The sequence below is a fragment of the Talpa occidentalis genome, unplaced genomic scaffold, assembly GCF_014898055.3.
Source record: "Talpa occidentalis isolate TD23 unplaced genomic scaffold, MPIMG_talOcc4v2.1 talOcc4.12, whole genome shotgun sequence".
NCBI lineage: Eukaryota > Metazoa > Chordata > Mammalia > Eulipotyphla > Talpidae > Talpa > Talpa occidentalis.
In genome coordinates this window covers 16,980,137-17,003,142 of record NW_023601212.1, presented here as the reverse complement: position 1 = coordinate 17,003,142, position 23,006 = coordinate 16,980,137, and the positions used below count along the sequence as shown (strand labels likewise).

Here is a 23,006-nt window from a genome sequence, read left to right as displayed (position 1 = left end):
CCAGGTCTCTTATACATGCATTGCCCTGAGCTCGTTGGAAGTTCATGGAAAAACTAAAGGGGATGAGCAGAGATGATACAGACATCCCCACTTCCCCTGTCACCCACAGTTCTCTTCACCTGTGGGGGTTCCCTACTAAGAGGATGAGGAGGAAGAGGAATAAGGGCAGGAAGAGCACTTCCCGGGGAGTCTAGTGGACTTGGGACCTGGATGCCTGGTACTTACTTCCTTTTGTGTCTGCAGCTTGAACGTGAATCGGTTCTCCCCAGCTAACTACGACCAGGCGCATTTACACCCCCAGCTGTTTTCGGACCAGTCCCGGGGTTCCCCCAGCAGCTACAGCCCTTCAGCAGGAGTGGGGTTCTCTCCAACCCAAGCCCTGAAAGTCCCTCCACTTGACCAATTCCCCACCTTCCCTCCCAGTGCACATCAGCAGCCACCACACTATACCACATCAGCACTACAGCAAGCCCTGCTCTCCCCAACGCCGCCAGACTACACCCGACACCAGCAGGTACCCCACATCCTTCAAGGACTGCTCTCTCCCCGACATTCGCTCACCGGCCACTCGGACATTCGACTGCCCCCAGCAGAGTTTGCACAGCTCATTAAAAGGCAGCAGCAGCAGCAGCGACAGCAGCAGCAGCAGCAGCAACAGCAGCAGCAAGAGTACCAAGAATTGTTCAGGCATATGAACCAGGGGGATGCTGGGAGTCTGACTCCCAATCTCGGGGGACAGAGTATGACAGAGCGTCAGGCTTTATCATATCAGAATGCTGACTCCTATCACCCCCACCACACCAGTCCCCAGCACCTTCTACAGATCAGAGCGCAAGAATGTATCTCCCAGGTTTCCTCTCCCACCCCGACCCACGGGTATGCTCAGCAGCCTGCACTCCTGCATTCGGAGAGCATGGAAGAGGAGTGCTCCTGCGAGGGCACCAAGGACGGCTTTCCAGACAGGAAGAGTTCCACTGCGTTGACCAAAGGCTGCCACGACAGCCCCCTGCTCTTGAGTACTGGCGGACCTGGGGACCCTGAATCTTTACTAGGAACTGTGAGTCATGCACAGGAATTGGGGATACACCCTTATCGACACCAGCCAATTGCTGCATTCAGTAGAAATAAGGTGTCCAGTCGAGGTAAGAGTCCCTACAAAGTAGAAGTTCTGGGCCAGTCTGCCCCAATTCCATAAACGCTGTGATTTATCTGTTTCAGCAAGTACTCTGGGTTCCTGAAAGAAAAAGAATTCCCAAGAAGACCTCTAGGTCCTTTTGGGAGAGAAGCATGTAGAAAGCAGGTATAGGTGTGTAAAGGGTCTGTTTGCAAGATAAAAAGATAGTGATAGGAAATTAACACTTAGGACAGTCAGGGAGATCCATGGTGTTTGCCCTGTTCATCGTGTCTTGGGAGTCCAGTAACGTCTTTCTGGACTGTTATCACAATAGCTACCTTTACTTTCTGCAATAGAAACACGCCAGCCAGTACTAAGGAAATGTGATTTGGGGTAAATAGTGATGGGGCATGAGTCAGAGCACCTCGGTTCTATACTTGCCTCCACCACGAATGCCTTAATCCTGGCATATAAACCCCACATCTGTCAGAAAGGGGCAGGAGGAATAATGGTCCTTTGCAGAGTATTTGTAAAGATAAAACATGCCTATGTGTGTGTGCGCTTACACATCATATGTGTGGGGGGAGGGGGGAGCATTTGATCTGAATGTAGGGTGTCGACGTGAGGTATTATTACTGATCATTTCATGAATGAGCTAAATAGGGACCATTCTAGCATTAGCAGGGGCCCCTGGACATTACACTTTGTATGATTTTATAATTAATGAATACATTCATTGTCACCCTGCAGGAGATTTTTAGAGTTATTATCGGTAAGCTATACTTGGATAATGTAGCCCCATTGACATCATAGGACTCACCCTTGACAAAATCCAACTGATACTTGATCACATAGATTTTGAAAAACAAATTCACCCACAAAACATAAATCTTTGAGCGGAGAATTTGTCTTATATCCTTTCCTTGGAACTACTTGTATCTGCTGCCCCACTCACTAATGTCAACACACAAAACTCAACTCTTTGTGGCACAGAGCAAGATAGAGGCCCTTGCTTGAAAGCAGTGGATGTGCAAAGGTTGTGCTCTTTGACACAGACTGGTGGAAAGATTCAAATGAGGTCATGTGGGCATGACTGGCAGACCCTGGGATGTTCAGGCTTTGTGGGAGGAAACTAAGACAAGACATCATACCTGTCAGATGGAAGAAAGGATTAGACTTTTCTGGGTTCATATTATGGGGCAGAGTCAAGATCACACGAGAAGTGGCAGCAAATTTCAACTCCCTATGGAAGACCTGTATAAGAATTTTCCAGAATAGGATGCCCCAATAGCCTAAGAGCTTCCTGTTCTTGTAAATGTGTTAGCAAATGCAGTTGATCCTATCAAGTATGCTGTGGAAAAGTTCCTGTGTGAATGAGAGCTTTCACCAGATTAACATGCTGTCGAAGGAGAATAGCTAATATTTCTGCAGTGCCTTTCATTGCCAGACCCCCAATGCTGTTCGCTTATAATTCACCTTTAATCCTCACATAGCCTTTATCCCCGTTTTACCATTGAGATGATGTACCCACCAAGGTCCGCTACTAGTAAGTAGCATCGGAACCCAAGAGTGCCTCTGTCCACTGCAGCGGGTGCCTGCTGAGCTCGTCTGGGGAATGAGGTCACTGGGGATGAGCTGGAGCACACGCCCTCCTCCGCCTTCCCTGGGTTGCCATATTCTGAGCTTTCTTTCAAAAATCTTTCACAATTTAGGTGAAAGAATCTGTTGATGGTTATATAATAAAATCCCTTTGAATACTTCAGTGTGTAGTCTTTTTCCCAAAAGACATCAGATTAGTAAGTCCAACTTTGTCTCGAAAGCAGATACGAGAAGAATCTTGTATCTTTCAGAAATTCAAAAATTCTTTCCCTAATTTCTCCTCATTTTCCCCTCCCGGGAGACTCCTGTGTACAGAGACTGGAGGGCGGGAATCTACCCGTGTCCCATAATTAGCGGCAGAACTTTTTGGCAGCCTTGCTGGCCTATTTCTTGTCTAAAGTCAGCCAGGATGTAGTTGGAACCTGTGCTCTGGGTGCAGCAGAGGGACAGATTTGTTCTAAACCAGAGGCATGGGGAGGTTTCCAACATGAAGTAGTGCTTGAGTTGGGTCTCAATGTAAAAGATTTTACCATTTGAATTTAGGGGGCGCTGCTTGAAGAATGACCAGCAAGTGAGAAAGTCTCAGGGATGTGGGGGAAAAGTGAGCGGGTTGGTTCATTTGAAGTGTAGGAAATAGTAGAAGCTGAGGCAAAGACTGTCTAAGATCCAGTGGGGCTCTCCCAACTGCAGTGCTCCACCCTGGTGTTCCCCCCAGTTCTGGCAGATTTAGGTGCATACACTGTCCGACCATCACTCCGTGTCATACCCTTCCTTTTAAGTCTAAGATCTTCAGTTCAGGCTATGCTTCTGACTTCTTGGTACAGCTCTCCTACTTCTGCTCACTGAAATAGCATACTTCTCTGCCCCCTCCTCTCTCCCTTCTTACCTCCACTGCCATGGCCACCATTCTCTCCTCCGAAGAGGACAAATTGATTTCTGGACCAATCAAGTCATAAACATATCCCTAAAGGTTTAGCTCCAAACCCCCCGTCTCTTTTTTTCTTCAATACTCTTCTCCTGACCATTCATATAAGCCTTCCTAGAAGTTACAATCTTAGCTCCTGTCCTGCTTGCCAGTGTATTGTAGAGATTATTCTTCCTTCTTTCAGCCCACTTTAAGCTTTCTCTTTATCTGAGAGCTATGGAGTATGCTGTTTTTTGCTGGAATACGATTCACCTACCTTCCTTTTAACATCCACTCTGAATTTGTGACTTTTGGAATCACGTATCTCTTATAATCATCACACTTTTAAGGAACAAAGTCACAGGTTTATCAAGATGTGAATGAATAATCCCATATGGTGAAATAATACAATAGGGAAATGAAGGACCAGGGAAGTCCATGAGTAAAAATTCCTTCAGAGGGGTACATATGTGTTTTTAAATAGCTTTTTATTCTGAGGCACCCCCATTTGTCCTTGCTGTGAACAGTGAGAGCATTGTCTCTGACCGTGAACCTAGCCTGTAACTTCCCCTCCTTTGCTTCATCTGGAATGAGGCTGCTAAACTAAGTGTCCCCTAAGAGGAAGAGAATTGTTGTTTGTAGTATGTCTGCTCTGTGCTTAGTACTTTCAACTCAGTCACTCATTTCTTTTTCACAACTACTCTGGGATGTTTATGTTATGATCCCTTTTATAATAGGAACGGTGGCTATGAACTTGAACTTGACATGATTCTGTTGTGTTAGAAACTTCAGCACTCACAGTTTTCTATTACCAGAGAACCATGAGATAATTTGCTGTGAGTTTTCCGAGAAGGGATTATAATGCTATGTCCTACCACTGGCAGGTAAATTGAGGAAGCTCACACTGGGTTATTTCTTTGAACAGGGAGGAATGCTACTCTTTCCTTTCATAATGCCCCCGTCCCTGTGTCTCAGAACACTTGTCTGTTAACTTTCACAATGAGCAAATTCAACAAGGTTTATTGAATAACTAGGCAGCGCACAACTATTGTAGAGGCTGTGAGAAATGCATCAAGGAAGAGAAGGAGAACCTGCCCTCAGAGAGCTTATACTCTACTGGAGAAGGAAGCTAAGTTCACAGACAGCCTTAATAAGTGCCGTGTGATGAGTGCTAGGAGAGGTACCGTTGTAAAGCGGAGAGCTAGTGTGTGGTTCCAACAGTCTAATGAGCAAGGGTCACTTGTGTCAGTCAGAGAAAATCCGCTGTCGTCCTCTCAGTGGTCCTGGTCACCTATTTCCTCTATGGCTGTTTGCCACCAGCCAGTGTGGGGCCAGGCGCTGCTGGACACTGAGCAGGCAGCATAATGAGGGTTTGTTTCAAATATGGAGAAGGTTCAGGGCTATACGTGCCGCATGCTGCCTGTAGTCTCCCTGCCTGCTGCTCTGGAAGTAGAAATATGATTTATCTTCTTCCCATACTGTCATATCCACGTGATTTTGTTTTGTAAATCAAATAAGTACAACAGTGCAACCAGTTTATATAGTGCAATTGGCAACTTGAACTGAGGAAAAAGCCCACCTCCTTTTCTGTGAACCTAGTCAGCTTCAGCAGTATCAGTGGGCTTCAGTCCTCCTAGGAGGGTGATGTGATGACAGACTGGGAGGTTTTACACCTCAGGACCTTTAAGAGGGATAGGCATACATGTCATTGCTCTCATTTTCTCTTACAACCCAGTAAATGAGTAAGAAGTAGATAAGGACACACTAAGCCAGCTGACAAAAACAACAAGGAAACTGATTTTATCAAAGACCCTGAGTTCCAGAATTTGGAAAACAATTTACCCATCAGTAAGTGAGCAGATAATTTCCTGGAATGTTAACTTTCCAGAGAAGATATTTCTCACACAGGAGAGACAAATGTGAGTAAAAAGCTACATGAGAAAGTAGCAAATTACTGCTCTGCCTGCTTAAGTTTTGATATAATCCATTGGTCAAAGATCTGGAAGGACTGACATCTTTTGTCAACATTGACACATTCAATAGAGCATTGTGCAAGCTGCCCCAGAGGCCCCTAGGCAAGTGGGCAGTGTCCCTTGTGTATTTTTGCCCTTGCGTGATCAGATGATTGCCCTCTCCTCTGTGCTCTCTCAGCTGTTCTGTGGTAAATACCCATGAGTGCTGCTCTCAGAAGTTCTCTTTCCCCTACTATGTATTATATCCTTTGATATGTATACTTGACAGTTCCTCTAGCTGCTGAATTGACAGAAAGGAGGCCAAGGTTTGAATTTAAAATTCATGTCCCTTGATCAGTGGTTAGTACAGTCCCCATCTCCTCCCCCGACCTGGTAGTTTCATCTACTGAGGCACGGGGCCTCTAGACTCAGGAGTCAGCATTCTTACTAAAAAGAACTTGTATAGTCCTTTACAGTGTATTAAAGGCCCTTTTGCGTGTGCTAACTTTTGAGCACCCAAGCAACCCCCATTTTTCAGATAGGGAAACTGAGGTTCGGAGAAAGCTAATGACTCACCTGCCATCATAGAGTCAGTTGAAGGTGGAGCTGGATCCTGTCTTCATGTTTTCTGATTCCCCGGTCTGATAGTCTTTCCTTTATGCCTCCTTGCTTCTCACTCCACACCCTCCAGGCATAGCTGCCAAGCAGAAGATGCTAACCCTTCCAGGTTTGTGGCCCTGTAATACGCTTCTTTCTCATCTCACCTTTTACTCACATTTGTCTCTCCTGAACCAGAGGTATCTTCTCCGGAAACAAAAGTTTCAGGAACTTAGCTGCTCACTTAACCTATGGGCAAATTGTCTTCCAAATTCTGGAACTCAGGGTCTTTGAGAAAATCAGTTTCCTTGTTGTCTTGGTCAGCTGCTGAGCTCAGTATGTCTTATCTGCTCAGAAGTAACATCTCTGAAATGAGTATAAGTAATACCAGTTTTTTCTAAGCTCTGACAGTAGACCAAGCTCTGGTACACTCTTCCATATTTGTAAGTCCTGTTTTACAGGTAAAGAGACCGAGACTCTTCTGTGAAGACAGGTGACTTGTCCAAGCTGCCACTCCCTGGGAATTCTAGGGAAAGTGGACTTCAAGCCCCCCCTTCTGATCCCAGAACTCGTACTTAGGAGCTCTAGGCTGGGGGTCAGCATTTGTCAGGCAATCACATGCTCTGTCTTGGCGGCACTTTCAGGCCTGTTGGCACCAAACCTGAAGAGTAGAAAGAGGGCAGAGTGGAGGACAGGATCCAGGTAACGTTCGCAAAAGCAGAGCCAAAAGGAAAGTGGATGTTTTGGTTTAAAGAAATGCCATTCTCAGAAATAAAAAGAAATCTGAAAAAGAAAAGGACAGAGAAAGAGGACACTCAACATATCAAGCAAACAAAAACACACTCTGAGGCCTCTGGAAGAGGTATGAAGGAACCGCATGGCATGAATCAGGACCACATACATTTTACTAGCTTTGCCGTTTCTTTGTGTTGATAATGAGCCTTTAAAAACCTTTAAGCAGGAAAGCTGTCTCTGGGAGGGGCAAGGAGGTATGACCAATGAGATTTGCATCTAACTGTATAATCCAGAAAAAAGAAGTCCAAGGAATTGAGTGGGTAGGGTTAGCTACCAAAGAAGGGAATATAAGCATTAGAAAAGGAACTTCAAAAAACGAAGCAGCTATTTGTCTTACTCCTTGGCAAAGCAGACCAGAGACGTTCTCCCTCCCCAGAGCCAGTGTTGCACCACTTCCTGCCAGTGGTTTTTGTTTAGACATGGGGCCAGCCTGTGAGCTGTGCCCACGGAGGGGAATTGGCTACATGGTAGGATGGGTAAGCTAATCCCACAGAATGAGCCCTGCTGTAGCTTTCTTCTGTCTTCTCTCTCTGTTGGTATTTAGCTTTCAGGAGCAGGAGAGTGGGCTTCTGGTAATTCCCTTGACCTCTTTGCTCAGAGAACTTTAAAAAGATTTCCCACTTGCCTTCATCTTTGGAGATTGGGAAGCTCCTCCACCTCGCAGTTTTCTCCAGAATGTTGTGTATTACAGCAACATGCATGCGAATGGGTTCCCTCCCTTCCCGTGCCACCTTAGCCCCTGGCCTTTCTATGGCCATTAGAGAAGACCATTTGAATACAGAGACCTGAAGCCCTTTACCCAACACCCAAGCAGTACAGTTTACTTGCAATGTTCAAATAATGAAAGAATGGTACAGCTAACATTGGGGCTGTGTCTCTTATTAAGACCTTTTGGAAAACATGGTCTCACCAAGGTACAGTTCCTCAGGAGATATGCCCAACTCTCAAAACCAGACAGACAAAACATATTCAAGACCCAGGCTCCGAAGGGACCAGATACAGAAGTGCAACCAAGAGGATCCCAGCAGCTTAGGTGTGGCCCCGGTGATTCATTCCTCTTGAACTCTTCCTCCACTCCAAAATCCAGCCCACAGGGTCGCATGACAGATAGTATGCTCCCCGTATCGAGAGCATTTGTTTACATCTATTAAAGAGATAATTATGAAATACTTCTGGGTATAGGCAGTGTTCTGGAACAGTGAATGCTCTCAGAAATGTGTAAGATATATTCTTGTCCTCAAAGAACTTAGCATCCAATGTGAATAAATAAGACAAGATCTATTTCTGCATGAAAGGGAACATTTCATAAAAAGGGTAACATTTGAGATAGGCCTGGAAGGGTGAGTTGATTTGGATTAGCAGGCATGGATTCACAGAAGAACCAAGCATTTCCTGGTGGTGAGAACAGGGAGCAAAGGCATAGAATTGTGAATGGGTGGGAAAAAGTTAATTGGTTCCATTGGACTAGGCCTTAGAATGTAGCAGAGCATAGTGTGGAAGACAGACTGGGACAGGGTTGGAAAGTGTTTGAGTAACCTTTTAGAGAGATTGTAGGGTAGTGATAAAGGGATGGTTAGGAGGCTATTGTGGTAATCCAAGCAAGAGGTACTAAGACTTCGCTAGAAGCCTAAGGCTGGAAAGAAAAGGAACCAAAGTCCCCAGCATTGCAGCAGTAGATTCCTTAGACTTCAAGGTGATATGGGGCTAAGGGTGAGGAATCAGCATGGACCCTAGGAGCTCACATCTAGAAGATTAGGAAAATTAATCATCAAAACCAGGCTGTCTGGAAAATGGAGCTAGTTGTGGGGGAAGCTGATGTGTTTGGACATGTTAAGTGTTAGATATTGGTTAGTTATTCAGGGAAATGTGGGATTACGGATCTGGAAGAGCATTTCAGTAATTCTTTGAATCAGTGTAATTGAAATCAATATAATAGAATCAATATAATTGAAACCATGAAAATAGATAATACCAAAGTTAAGTGTGGGGGGAGAGAGAAGGTCAAGGACAGACATGTAAAGAGTGTTTGCTTATAGGAGTGGAGGCATCATGGAAGGCGTTGGGAGGAGCAGTTCGAGAAATAGAAAGAGGAGAGGACCAAGTGATATGCTGAGGGCCAGGGAAGGGCAGAGAAGGCATCCATAAAATGGAGGCCATTCTCCAGGGCGAGAGGTGCCTGGAAGCTCCACAACGATTCTGTGAGCATGTGGATTTGGGAATATAGCACTGTCGAGTCAACAAAGAAGTAAAGAGAAAAGGTTCAGTGTGATCCAGCCAACCACCGCTCTGTGGGATTTTTCTTCTGAGTGTCTGGTCCCTTCTTCAAGCGACTCCCGTTTGCTGGGGTGGCAGGGCTGGCAGGGTGGCCCAGGCGCCGCTGGCTGAGGACCAGCAGTTAGTGGACATTTGTTCGCTGTCCCTTACAAGACATTCTCTGATGGAAGTTGACAGACTGCTAACCCTCTTTTGCTCTCTCCTCAGAGTCTGTCATAGGGAATTGCATGGATAGAAGTTCTCCAAGTCAAGTGATGGAGCTGCCAGATCACAATGGGCTCGGGTACCCAGCGCACCCCTCAGTCAGCGAGCACCACAGGCCCCGGACCCTCCAGAGACACCACACGATCCAGAACAGCGACGATGCTTACGTATGTTGTTGGTCCCGTCCTACCTCTCAGATGGGATCTGCCAGCCCCATCCGTGAAAATAGATTCAGTCGTGTGGGGCAGCCTCTGCCCCTCCCCGCTCCTCATCCAAGTCCAGCACTGCTGGGAACTGTGAGAGCATGTCTTTGAGTCACCCTAACAGACCAGCCCCTAGCTCCAGTGGAATCTTTTCTCCAAATTCCAAATTTTAGATTGAAGAAGCAAGCGTGGCCTTCGTTATTCAGCTTCTTCCCAAACAGTAGAAACTCAAGCCCCAGCAAGTGAGCCCTTAGGCTCCTAGTGAGCTTTCTGCCAGCTGTGTTGGACTTATTTAGGTAAAGGGAGCTAACCAGGCTTAGCAAAGCGTTTTTTCCTAGGGCGAACTCCTGCGATAGCACTGTCGATACAGTAGCAACTAGCCACGGGTAGCTGTTCAAATTCAAATATAATTTAAGGGAAAGAAAATAAGAACTTTAGTTACTCAGTTACACTAGACAGACTTCAAGTGCTCATTAGCCATTTGTGACTAGTAGCTGCATCGTGGACAGGGCAGATATTCCCGTCTTCAGTGAGGGGGTGATGCTGGCAGTGAGGGGATAGGTCAGAAACCTGGCTCTGGAAGGTCATGTAGTGTCAAGGGCATTCGACCACCAGTTGAGATGCACCCTCCCCGCCCTGCCTGCCCTGTGAAAGGAGACTGAGGTGGCCCACCCTGTCACCATCGCAGCCTCCCCCCTTGGGTGGCACTGAGAGGGCAGGAGCCTGGGTGGCACTACTTGGGAGGCTGCTCTGTGCCTGGACCCTTTCAGAGCAACCAGCTGTCTCTGAGGGTCACCGAGAGGCCCGGCCTCTGCTAGCCTGACTTCTTTTTCTAATTGTTTTCTGCAGGTACAGCTGGATAACTTGTCAGGAATGAGTCTCGTGGCTGGGAAAGCACTTAGTTCAGCCCGGATGTCAGATGCTGTTCTCAGTCAGTCCTCGCTGATGGGGAGCCAGCAGTTTCAGGATGGGGAAACTGAGGGTAAGGGGTCTTATTCATAAGGTGCCCTGGAGAAGTTTCTGCAGTGCTCCCCCTCTTTCACCAGTGGCTGTTCCCCTCTTGTGGGTAAAGAGCTCGTGGAGGATGGTGCCACAGTACCCCCACGGGCTCCAGACACAAGGCCCTCCCCCAGTCGTGAGCACATGAAGCAGCACGTCTGAGTGAGTGCAGGGTGTCAGGTTTATGTTTGTGATGCTTTGCTCAGATAGTCCTTTAACTTAATAGCTAACTCCTTTAATCATTTTTCTCTGACTACAGGTTTCCCCACTATCTGAAAGTAGAATGTTCCTATATGGTATGGTCTTAGGAGGTTGGTTTTTAGATCTGGGAACACGATTACCATTAATTTATATGGACAAAAATTGAGTATTACCAGACCCAAAAAAATAACCTACCAGATCTTACTATTCATAAATGCCAACACTGTACTTTACATAGCCAGGGCGGGAGGTGGGGGGGGGGGGAGTAAGCCTGAAGAGGTGTTGTCCTTAATGGAATGTTTATCTCTTTAGGACCAGAAAAGGGAGGGTTCAAAATAAATATAAAGCAGATATAGGCCTTGAATGGGCAGGTCTGCAGTAAACCCTCACTCTCTGCCCTTTGAAGGCCCTGCAGGCAAGGTGCTTAACCTTTTTGATACCCGAGATCCCCCTCTATAAAGTAGCAAGAACAACACAGCCTGTCCCTGAGACTGTGCACTAGGGTTACAAGCTTAGTGAGTTTCCTTGCTTATTAGCACAGTGCCTCACCAGCATACCCACTAACATAGCTACGAGCAGAAAAATCACGCTTTTCGCTACAGAAGCCAGTCTCTCTGAAGGAGCAGTGCTCTGCCTTCTCCCAGCTGCAGTACTTGATGGCGGGAGACATTAAAGGGTGAGGTGGACACTTAGAGAATACCGAAGGACCCTGGCCCCAGCCCATCGAGGGCCTGCTCTGAGCTAGAATCCAGGACTGGGGGCCAGTACCTGGTGTGCAAGGTGTGCAGACTTGTCCTTTCTCTCCTCCTTCCCACCTACCTCCCAGTTTCCTGCAGAATCTCACCTGGTTTTCTGGTCTTGCAGAATGCGGGGAAAGTCTAGGAGGCCACGAGCACCCTGACCTGACTGAGGGCAGCCAGCATTTAAACTCCTCTTGTTATCCATCAACGTGTATTACAGACATTCTGCTCAGCTACAAGCATCCTGAGGTCTCCTTCAGCATGGAGCAAGCAGGCGTGTAACAGGAAATAGTGAGTATCACCCTGGCCAGGGCCACACCAGCCTTGGCCGAATGCCAGCTTGCAGGACATTCCTTCCAAGTGTGGCAGCTCGAACACCCACATGGGTGTTCAGTATAGAGACAGTGAGTGAGTGGCAGTTTCACAGGACAGAGATAACCCTTCAACTCAATCCTGAAGGATGAAACCCAGCAAGAAAACATGTCCGGCCATATTTTTAAGACTGTGTTGTACGTGACAGAATATTCCAGAGAAGGGAAATATGTGAGCAGAAGCCAGTGGTAGAAAATGGGTAAATTGGCCAGTTCAGCTGGAGTAATGCCTTAAAAGATACATAGAAGGTAGCCTTGGTTCTGTCTTGGAAAACTCTTTGACAGAAAACACTTGATGAAAGTTAAACCATCCGGCACATCCGTGTAAGCACCTCATTAAGGCAGACCTCCTAAAACTCCTGAAGTGAGGTGAACCGGTTGAGGTGCTTTTTTTAAAATTGTAATTGAATATGTGAGTCTCTTTTCAGATAACCTCTCCCCCGTGTCTGCTCTCTTGCAGGTTTGTGTACAGCTCGGGAAAGAAACGGTCGACTCTACACCCACAGTATCTAGCAGCATCGCGCCAAATTGCTGTTGTATTTCTCTCCACCCAGAATGTCCTGGCTCCTTCCTCACTCTCGGTTCACCAGTGTGCTGTTCTTTTGGGTTCTGAGGGGGTTTCGCCACGTTTGCTTGTATGACCAAGTCACCAAGGAAATAAACAGGAACTCCATGTTTGCCACCTTTTGTGACAGCGTATCTGGTGTATTTGAGTTGGTGGTTGGCTTTGGTTTGATTTTGGTTGTGTTGTTTGACTTTTCTTCCTTGGTATGTTTTTGTTTGGAGGTGACTTTCCTTCCCTTGTTTCCCTTTCCTTTTTTTCTTTTTTCCTTTCCTTTTTTTGAGACAGAAGAAGAGCAAAGCAGTTAGCCTACAGAGGCCAGGGAACCCAGAGTTCCCCACCTGCCCCTCACCCCCCCCCCCCGCCTCCATTCACAGAGCACCCCTCAGTCCTCTGCATGGCTCTTCCCTGGGAGCAAAAACCAAAGGCTGACATCCTCCAGGCACTTAGAGGCTGGGAAAAGGGAGAGGGGAGGGGGCCAGCTCTGGCCCGTGGAGAGCAAACACAGAACCCCCACGCCTGGCGCCTGGGCGGGTCTTCACTGCTGAGACCCGCTGAGAAACGTGTCGGGCCCAGCCCAGAGCGTATCAGAGCTTGAGCATGGAGACCGAGAGCGGCCTGGCGCGGAGGCGGCCGGGTAGAAAGGCTCCGGGTGCCCTCTCTCTGCTGTAACGCTCAGCTCCCCTCCTGTGACCTGGAAAGGTTCCTGCTGCTTCTCCCCGTGGACTCAACACCCAACAGTGTACACTAGGCTTTTCATGTCACCTTTCATTCTCATTTTATATTGTGCTATGAAAAGGATTATTTCTCCGTATATATATATACACGTGTGTGTGCGTGTGTGTGTGCAGACACACGTATATATATCTCCTTCTCCCTCTCAGCCTCGTCACCACAGCAAGAATAGGAGGTTGTCGTGGGCCTCCTTTCTCCTGACCTTTTCCTCCTCTCTGGGCCTCCTCAGCCCCTATTTTACTTCTTGATCATGTAGGAATTGTTTTTGGTAAATGTTGATATTATTGTTATTATTATTAATAAATAAAAACACAAGGATTTTTGTTGAAAAGAGAAATGTTTAACCAGATTCTGTTCTATTTGAATTGTGACTTGCACCTTTTGTTCCAAGGATTTTATTTAGACATTGTAATTGTGAACAGTTCTTCCTCGTGCCAGTGACGGATGTAGTGCTCGCCTTTCGCCAGCTGACGTAGTGCAGACGCAATAGCTACCGTTTGTGTCATTATCTTTACTTTTCTTCACTGTTAGAAACCAAAGTCTTCTCTGCTGGCTGGGGGCTGACAGAGGACCTGGGTTATCTCCTTATGATCTCAAAACAAGAAAGAGATGTGACCTATTCAGACTCTCGATCCTTTTTTCTGGCAGAGGAGAATCCCAGGTCCCCGGCCTCCTCCTCATCTTTCATCCTGAATTTGCACACAAGAAAGCGGGTGCCCAGCATGGCCATCCTGATGTTGCTGACAGGATCCCTGTGTGGCTTGTCCTTCTCACTGACATCGGCAGCTCAGCTCCTGGACCACAGTAGCCCTCGAGTGGATTTCTGCAGTGCAAAAGCCTTTCTTGGGATCAGTCCCGTGTTTCCACGCTCCCCAGTCTCCACTCCACAGGGTGAGGCCACCAACTACTCACCGGAAGGAGGCTCCAAGAAAGCCCCAACAGCTACCGTTTGACTCCTCTGGGCTTGTTCCAACTCCAAGCCCCCTGACTGCCCCCACTCCCCGCGCGCTCAGCTTGTTCTGTTTACATGGTACTGTATTTATGGAAGAGCAGCAACCACCCAGATGAAAGCCAGTGAGCCTATTAACCGTGCCATCTTGCGAACTACACTTTTAAAAGATCATTGCTTTGTATTGTAGTAACCAATATGCGCAGTATATGTTGAATGTATATGAATATACTTTCCTATTTCTGTTCTTTGAAAATGTCAGAAGTATTTTTTCTTTCTCATTTATGTTGAACTAAAAAAGGATTAAAAATATCTTCAGACCCAAGGTGCCATAAGACCTTTAGTCTTTTTTTGTGGGTACCTTACCTATGGCTTAAAACTTAGATGGACAGTAGGGGGTTGTGAAAATAAAAACTTGATTATGAGCCGATGTTGATATATATTTGCCTAGTGGTTCGCAATATCTACCTGGATGAAAGAAGCATCCAAGTGGGTGGAAACCAGAATGCTGGAGGCTGAAGAAGTCTACCAAGCTCGGGGTGGGACTTTGAGCAATCCATGATCTCACTCTACCTTATAAAACTAGCATTTTCCGGCAGCCTGAACTCAGCTCTACCAGTGTTCTCTGGCACCCAGCTTGGACTCTGGCCCCTCCGAAGGCTGCATTTGCATTTGCTGAGTCAGATGGAAAGCAGATCCTTGAGAAGGTATTTTTGAAGGTGTGGAGGAGATCCTCAAAGAGTCAGCACAGGCCAAGACCTTTATAGATCCCCGATCATCCTGGTGATCATCAAGTAAGTGGTAGGATAAATACGGGACTTTTCCCACAACTTTCCCCTTTTTCCACACCTGGACTCCAAAGGGCAAGGTAGAATTTCCAGCAAGATCCCAGGCATGGCTAAGGGGCAGCTAACTGAAAGCCTTCTGTGAAGGAAGATTACTGAAGCTGGAAATAGAGAAAAAAGAGGGAGAGGAGGGAAATTGCAAAAGTCCAAGGTGGATGAGAAAGTTGCTGTGAGACTGTTTAGAATGGAGCAAGTTTTCTCAAGAAGAGCTTTCTAGAAGTTGAGTCTATACCCACTTGCATGGAAGTCTGTGTGTCTCAAAACTAAACGGATAGACTCAGATGCCTTCCAGCAACTTGTACAACCTTTGCAATAGGTGCCACTCCCTCCTGAAGGCAGCCAGGTCACTTTTGACCAGAAGTAGCATGAGCTTCGAGGAAACCACGCTGCCTCTTGGTTATCAGCCTGGAGATCTGAGTTCAGAAAAATAGAAGCCAGAGTAACATCCCAATGTGGTCTTTCTGACCTGTGCTAGCCCCACCCCACTCCAACTGCATAGATCAAGAATTCAGACACTGGCATGCCTCCCAAAGAACCAGGCCATTGTCTTGACCTTAGTCTGCATGCAGGAGGTCAGATGAGAACCTTGCACTTGATTGGTTACAATGCCCTGCCCTCGGGTCTCAATTGTCACCAGGAGCTGCTTCAAAATAGAAAATATGGTGGGGCACCCTCCTTTTCTTCCCTACTCATTGGGAACCTTCCCAACCCAAGTCTCCCATCCTGACCTGCACCACATGCTCTTCATGAAATGTTCTGAGCAGGGTCGAGAATACAGGGTCAGTGCTCGAGCATCTTGAATCTCCTGCCAAGGCCCCCTCCTTCAGATGACCCTGTACCATCCTGGTGACCCTTCAGTGTGCCAGTGCCACTCATTGAGCAAATATTTGTTGAGTGTCTGGTATGTGCCAGGCCTAGCAGGGGACAGAGTCCTTCCGGAGCAGACAACTGAGTACGGCATTGGGACAAATTGTGAAATGAGTTGCTAATCATTCTGAGCAACATCCACTCCTGTGGTCAGGGGCCCTAGCTATAGTCAGGGGACCCGGAGCTGGCTACCCACTTCCCACTCCCTAAATACTCTGGAGACTCCTAAAATCAGGGAAAGAGGGTGGTGGAACTAAGGCCTACCTGGTGGGCTTTGCACCCACTAAATAGCTGGCCCATTTGATGCCTCAAACCATGGCTGGCTGCCCCTTGAGGCTGATTCTGAGATGCCCTCTGATTGTTCCTGCTGGTGGCTTTTCCACAGGCCTCTGTCCAGAAAGATTTCCTTTCCAAAAGTGTTAGTAATAAGGAATTTGGGCTAATTTAAGTCAGATCTCTTAGGTGAGATGGAGTAGACACACTAGTGAGTCAGAATATAGAAAGAGGCGCTCCTGCAGGGCAAGAAGCTGTCAAACAGCGGACCCTGGCCCAATGCCTTGAACCCAGAACCACGAAGCTGAGGTCTCTGGGCAGAGCACAGCAGCTGTGGGAATGGGGGCAAGGCGATGGGGTGTGAGCTGCCAACAGGCAACCATCAAAGATCTAGAAGGCTTCCTGATCCCCAGTTCTACCAACACCAAATCCTAATGACTGAAGGACTCTGGAGAGCGCTTAGCTGCACCCTTCTCACAGCCAAGATAACATGAAAAATACCTGGCCTGCGGGACTGACATGAGCATGCTTTGGCCATTAAGACTCTGGATATTAAGTTTAGCCATACTTATCATTTCCATAAGAAACTAAGGAGTTAAACAGTGGCAAGTATCTTGGTACCTAACCGGTAGGCTTCCGAGATCCCTTTACAACTGACTGGGACAAGCTCTACCTCCAAAAAGAAAGGGACCTCTCTTGGGCTGAGACACCAAGAGCGGCCCCAGAAGACGACCAGTTCCCCCTCCTCAAAGCCAGGGCTGGCCACAGAAGCTCCTCCCTCTATGCAGGGTCCCACAGAGGTGCCTCGCTGCCTGAGCCTCTGCAAGTCAGGGCCAAGCAGATAAAAGGCAATTCCCTGCCTTCCCCCATTGCTGCTGCCAGAAGCCAAGGTCCTACCTCTGGACCTCAAGGTCCTAGCTTAACACCCCATCTCCAGGTCCTCCTACTCCCATCTGCACAGTGCCGCTGGCCATGTAAGGGAACAGCCCTGGCTTCCAGGGATCCGGACATGACGGTCTGGGGAGTGGGGGAAAACGAGATTCTGCCTGTCAACTGTTACTGAGGAGAGAGCCTATTCTACTAACAGATAAGAAAGTGAGGTGTGGGGAGATTAAGGAACTTGCCCAAGGCCACACGGCTAATATCGGCAGAGCTGGGATTCAAACCTAAGACAGTCAAGACTCCAAAACTCTCTTCTCTGAGGGGATAGGCCCAGGGCCCAGCCATTCCAGGACCTGGCCGTCAGCAGCCCCACGGAGTTTCCCGGGTGGATGGCTCAAGACACATTTCTGTCCTGAGTCCTAAGTCCAGAGACCTGGTTTCTAAATCCAGGCCTGCCTCTAACTGGGAGACCAGACACTGGGTAAATTCCTCAGCTCTCTTCAGGTTCCTCATTGGGAAGATGGTGGTGTGGAGAAGCTGGAGCAGCTGTTCTAGAGTGTCCTCCGCTTGGACACTCACCGGTTCTGTGACTCAGCTCGTCAGTGACCTGGGCTGGAGGTCCTGGGTCTTCCACAAGAAGCCTTACCAAGCGGTGCTGTGAGCACAGCAGACACTCAGCACTTCGCACTGACAGGACCTTACCTGGTCCCCAAAAGCCCTGGCCATTCTCGTCTCCATTTTACTGACAAGACAGAGGGAGGCGATGTAACTGGCTCATGATCCTCCTCCAGGATTTTGCAAGTTGGAGACAAAACGAAGTGAGAAACCAGGTTCCGGCTCCTCTATTCCATCGGTCTCTCTCTCCCACCAGGACCCTGGATGCTCACCTGTGTACAGCCCAACATGCATATGAACAGACACATTTTTCCATTTAAGTGACTCCCCTTTATTCTGCCATGATGCCTTTTTTGGTGTTAAAAATCTTTCCTGTTGTGAAGTGCTGGTCACTTAGATGGTCGGGGCTGGGGGCGGCCAGTGGGTAATTTTTAGGTGACAAGATTAACTCTGCATTGGTTGCTAGAATTTGTTCTGAAAGGTCAGAATTTGTTCTGAAATCTCAAAGTCTGGGAGCCATTGGGCACCCCCACTCTCCCGGGCAGCTGCCTGGCACACACAGCTTCCCTCAGATTACAGGTCCGGAAGGTCTGCAAGGGCTTGGGAGAGGCTGTGAGGCCCTGTTAGGAGAAGAAATGGGAAGAACTGCTGGTGCGAGGACTGCCTGCTTTTTGGGTGGTGGAGGGGCCAGGGTGGGTGTGAAATAATCTCTGTGGGATGCAAGGGGGACTCTCCTGAGTGGAGGAGCCGGCCCGGGCCAGCACGTGTCTCTTCCCTCCTCCCCTCCCCTGCTACGCTGGTGCCATGAACAATGACAGCACACATCCGCTGTGGAAGAGAAGGGGATGGGGCAGGTGACTCCGATGCCGGGGACCAGCACACCCGCAACAACGCCTCCCACCCCCACTGAACCCTTGATCCCTGGCCATGCAGCCCCCACAGCTTCCTGTTTGCCCACTCTATTTGCCTGGCCCCGGGGACAGTGCTGATCCTTGAACTCTAAGTTCCACATGGCCAGGACCAGTGAGCTGCAGCAGGGACGGGGCTGGCCTTATCAGCCTTGCAGCCCGGCCCCTGCCTGGAGACATAAATAGGGCCTGGGAGAGCTGGCGCTCAGAGGCCGCTGGACACTGGAGGTAAGTGCTGCTGCTGCTCCCCCTTATTCTCTGAGCCTCCCTGCTCTGGTGTTTGAGACTTGGGCTCTGGAACCCAATTCCAGACTCTGCCCCAGGCTGGGGCTCAGGATGCCTGAGGCTGCCCTAGCTGCAGTGAGTGGAGGAACATGTGGCTTCTCCCTGCTAGAGGCCTGTCCACTCAGCCAGGTTCTTCTCCTGCAGGTCGCTCACATCCATCAGGATGAAAGCCGTGGTGCTGACCTTGGCCGTGCTCTTCCTCACGGGTAGGTGCCCTCCAACCTAGGGAGCCAACCACGCAGTGCCGGGGGGTGTGAGGGGGTGAGTGGCTTTTCCCCTAAGCCCCTTTGGTCCACCCTCCCGGCACAGGGGGGGAGCATTACTCAGTCTTCCATCTACCCTGCCACCAAGCCTGGCATTTCAGCTCAGATGTCAGCCCAGGACTGGCCTGATCTAGGTCTCCCCCTTTGCCCCCAGGGAGCCAGGCTCGGCATTTCATGCAGCAAGATGTGCCCCAGTACTCTTGGGAGCAAGTGAAGGACATGATCGCTACGCTTGTGGAATCAGCCAAGGACGGTGGCAGAAACGGTTTGGCCGATATTGACGCCTCCAGTGTGGGAAAACACCTCAAGTAAGGATGCAGCTGGGGTGTGGGGAGTGGGGGCAGGGGTGACAGGCCCTGGGGAATAAAGAGGCCTAGAAAAGGGAGGAAGGTGTAGTAGCCAGATGGCCAAATCCCTTCCTGCTATTTGATGGCCCCACAGAAGGCCTGGATGGAGTAACAGGAATGTTGGAATGCCACAGCCCCCCAGTGAGGACAGGCCTGTGCTGCCGCCTATCCTCACAGCTCCAGGCTTCACGTGCATGTGCCATAAGCCCCTTGCCATCCCTCACTACCTCCCCTGCTCCTGCCCAGCCACGGGGCTGGCTGTCTTCAGGGAAGAGAGTGGACTGGGAACATAAAGATGAGGTTCTTAAAAAGCCCAGCTCTGGGGCAGACAAGACTGGGCACCAAACACGGCTGTTTCCCGAGAGCCTCAGTATGTCAGTACAACTGCAGGGAGGGGGCACTGGATGAGAAAACACAGGAGAAGCCCAGCCCAGGCGTGGCCTACCTCCACTGCACACTCAGGGCAGGTGTTGCCCAGACCTCCCCGCGGGGCAGCTGAGGCTCTGGGCCTGCAGCTGCGGGGAGGCCACTCCTGAGCCACTCCCTCCCTCTCCATTCCCCTTCAGCCTGCATCTCGCCGACCACTGGGACACTCTGAGCACCACCCTCTCCAAGCTGCGTGAACAGATAAACCCAGCCACCAAGGACCTATTTGATAAACTCGAAAAGGACGCAGCGGGCCTGAAGCAGGCGTTGGACAAGGACGTGGAGTTGGTGAGGGTGAAGGTGCAGCCCTACCTGGACGACTTCCAAAGCAGTGTGCAGGCGGAGCTGGACCTCTACCGCCAGAAGGTGGCGCCGCTGACCGAGGAGTACCGGGAGAAGGCGCGCCAGAAGCTGCAGGAGCTGCAGGAGAAGCTGGCTCCCTTCAACGCGAAGCTGCGCGAGGGCGTGCGCGCCCATGTGGACGCGCTGCGAGCCAGCGTGGCCCCCTATAGCGAGGAGGCGCGCCAGATGCTGGCCAGCCGCCTGGAGGAGCTCAAGAAGGAGGGCCTGGGCGAGTACCCCGCCAAGGCCGCTGAGCATCTGAAGGCGTTCGGCGAGAAGGCCAAGCCCGCGCTGGAAAACGTCCGCCAGGACCTACAGCCCTTGTTCGAGAGCCTGAAGGCCGCCTTCCTGACCGCCGTCGAAGACGCCCAGAAGCAGCTGAGCGCCGCGTGAGAAGCCGGGCGCCCCTGCGACTCCTCTAGGCCTGGAACCCCAGCTGGGGGGAGGGACTCCTTGGGGTTCCTGTTTGCATCTTTCTGTTTCTTAGAATAAACATTTCCAAAGTGGGACGTGGCTTCTTTCTTTGGGGAGGTTGGGGGCCAGGGTGCCGACCGCTGCAGGGGATGCTCTGGGAGCGGCCTGGGCCTTGGTCCACGCACGGGGCTGCCTGTGTTGATGGATTTTTTTTTTTTTAAGATATTTATTTATTTATTTATTTATTCATTCATTCATTCATTCATTCATTCATTCATTCATTCATTCAAGCACTGGGTACAGTCAGAAGCGCGGGAGGGTGAGAGAATTCACTGAGCCAGAGCGAGGAGCAGAGCAGGCAGAAGCGAAGTACACTGCTGAGGGGAGCAGCGGGCGGCAGGAGAGGTCTGCGCGCCATGTGGGACCCTCCTCCAGTGGCTGGGGAGCAGCTGGGGATCGAACCGGCGCTGCAGAGGCTGAGGGCAGCTTCGCAACCCGGTGCTCAACTGCTGCACCACCGGGGAGGCCTTGTGTTGACTGATTCTCTGGCGCATAAATGCGGGCCTCTCAGGGAGCGCCGGTCTGCCAGGCCCTGGCTGCTTAGGACCCCTCTCCTCAGAGAGCCGGCACAGACGGACATCACAGAGGAATGGGCAAAGCGACAGATAAGCCAGGGTCAGCACCCTGAAAGAGCCCAAACAAGAAGTGGAGTAAGTCCTGTCTGAGGGGCTCAGGAGACAGGCGTGGCTTTGTTGGGGGCGTGGGTGTCTTTGTTCCCAGAGGTGTGCACAGTGGCCCTGGACTGGCTCACAGAGAGCTTTGGGATGGGAAGGGTCCCAGCAAGTTCAGATGAAGAGCTTGGAGCTTGCTCCTTCCTCCTTTGTGAATTCAAAAAATGCTTCCTTCAACGTTTCTCTTTTTGGCACAAAAGCACTTCTACCCTGGACTGTTTCCTGGGGACAGCTGTGCAAGCCAGCCATCCCACTCAGGGGCTCCAAGCCCTGCCACCCCCTCTTTCTGCCAGCTCTGACTTGAGTAAGAAAAAGGAATCACCACCGGGCCTCCCCTGGTGGCGCAGGTGGTTGAGCGCAGCGCTGTGAAGCTGTCCACAGCCTCTGCGGTGCCGGTTCCATGCCGGCCCACCGGGAAGGGTCCCACATGGCGCGGCAGACCTCTCCTGTCTCGCCTGCTGCTCCCCTCAGCAGTGTATTTCGTCAGTCTGCCTGTTCTGCTCCCCGCTCTGTCTCTGGTGAACCCTCTTGCTCTCCTGCGCATCTGGCCTGTACCCCAGTTCTTATATAAATAAATTAATTTAAAAAAAAGAATCACCACCACCTCTTACAGGTAATTAGCATGTTTTATTTCCAAGATGCTGTTGTATCTGTCATCTCCCTGAATTCTTCCCTGAGCCCTGGGTAGGTGCCGCTAAATCCATGGTGTGCATGAGGAGGCCAAAAATGAAGATGTGAAGTTGCTTGCCAAGGCTGAAGATACTGGATTGCCCTTTTCAGACCCATTTGCCCACTGGGCATTCAGATTATTAAAAAACTAAAAGCATGTGGCCAGGCACTCAAGTTGGGATGAGTGTACACACCCCCCCCATACACACACATTTTCACATAGCTTCCTGTCCACAGCTGGCTCCTCCTTGACACTCAAGTGTGTACACCCCCATGTGCATGTACATGGCTAAGAAGCATCTTCATGGAACCTTCCCTGCCTGCTCCCCTTCAGGCCTTTTGCCCCCTGGTGCAGGATGCTGGATAATCTGCCTTTCCTCTGTCCATTTCCAGTCTATCTCAATAACCTGTTGGCCAGAGCAGTGGCCTTTTTCATTTCTAACCATCCAGAGCACCAGCAGCAAGTGTCAGCTCAGATTTGGGTGAAAATATTTTCTAGGTGTGGGTGCTGGGATCCAGGACCCATTTGGGCCAGAAGAAAAATCCCAGTAGATTTCCAGAGAGAAAGAACAGATGTCTTGAGTTGGGGCTAGATATATGAAGCCAAGATGTGTCCTGTGCCCTCTGACACCTGCCGTAAGAGTAACCAAACTTCTTTCTGTGTCATCTGAGCAGAAAGCATATGTGCAGCTGACCTGAGCTTGCGGCCTGGGATGCTGTGACCTTGGGCCGGTGCCTTCACTTTGCTGCACCCTGGCTTTTTCATCACAGGAGTGGGGTGGGAGTGGGGAGGGGCTGGTCAAGTACTCTGATTCTGGAACTCTCTAGCATGAACATCTATTGGATGTGGGGGACACAGGGACCAGTCTCTGCTGGGGTGAACTTGTATTCTTCCTTGGCTTACAGGACACTGACCACCTACCCCAAAGGCAATCCTGGT

The 23,006-nt window shown here is 49.7% G+C and overlaps 2 protein-coding genes across 6 annotated transcripts in view; both read left to right on the top strand.

The window, feature by feature from the left end:
* Positions 1-14,637, top strand: part of SIK3 (SIK family kinase 3) — a 214,899-nt gene extending 200,262 nt beyond the window's left edge. For all 5 annotated transcript variants that reach the window (XM_054693123.1, XM_037505330.2, XM_037505331.2 and 2 more), the window contains 5 exons: positions 244-1,142; positions 9,443-9,606; positions 10,492-10,624; positions 11,707-11,873; positions 12,414-14,637. In XM_054693123.1, coding sequence (XP_054549098.1) covers positions 244-1,142; positions 9,443-9,606; positions 10,492-10,624; positions 11,707-11,864 — 1,354 coding nt within the window. In that variant the 3' untranslated portion in view covers positions 11,865-11,873; positions 12,414-14,637. The remainder of the gene's footprint in view (positions 1-243; positions 1,143-9,442; positions 9,607-10,491; positions 10,625-11,706; positions 11,874-12,413) is intronic.
* Positions 14,638-18,761: 4,124 nt separating this feature from the next.
* Positions 18,762-20,753, top strand: APOA1 (apolipoprotein A1). The gene is made up of 4 exons (XM_037504270.2): positions 18,762-18,817; positions 19,019-19,080; positions 19,292-19,445; positions 20,051-20,753. Exons 2-4 carry the CDS (start codon positions 19,038-19,040, stop codon positions 20,643-20,645), a joined length of 792 nt encoding a protein of 263 aa, XP_037360167.1. The 5' UTR covers positions 18,762-18,817; positions 19,019-19,037; the 3' UTR covers positions 20,646-20,753.
* Positions 20,754-23,006: the final 2,253 nt, after the last annotated feature.

Bases quoted from the DNA above. Each gene is read 5' to 3' on its own strand.
- APOA1 (XM_037504270.2), top strand. From the start codon at position 19,038: ATGAAAGCCGTGGTGCTGACCTTGGCCGTGCTCTTCCTCACGG. The intron at 19,081-19,291 runs GTAGGTGCCCTC...CTTTGCCCCCAG, and splicing joins GGCCGTGCTCTTCCTCACGG to GGAGCCAGGCTCGGCATTTC. The intron at 19,446-20,050 runs GTAAGGATGCAG...ATTCCCCTTCAG, and splicing joins AGTGTGGGAAAACACCTCAA to CCTGCATCTCGCCGACCACT.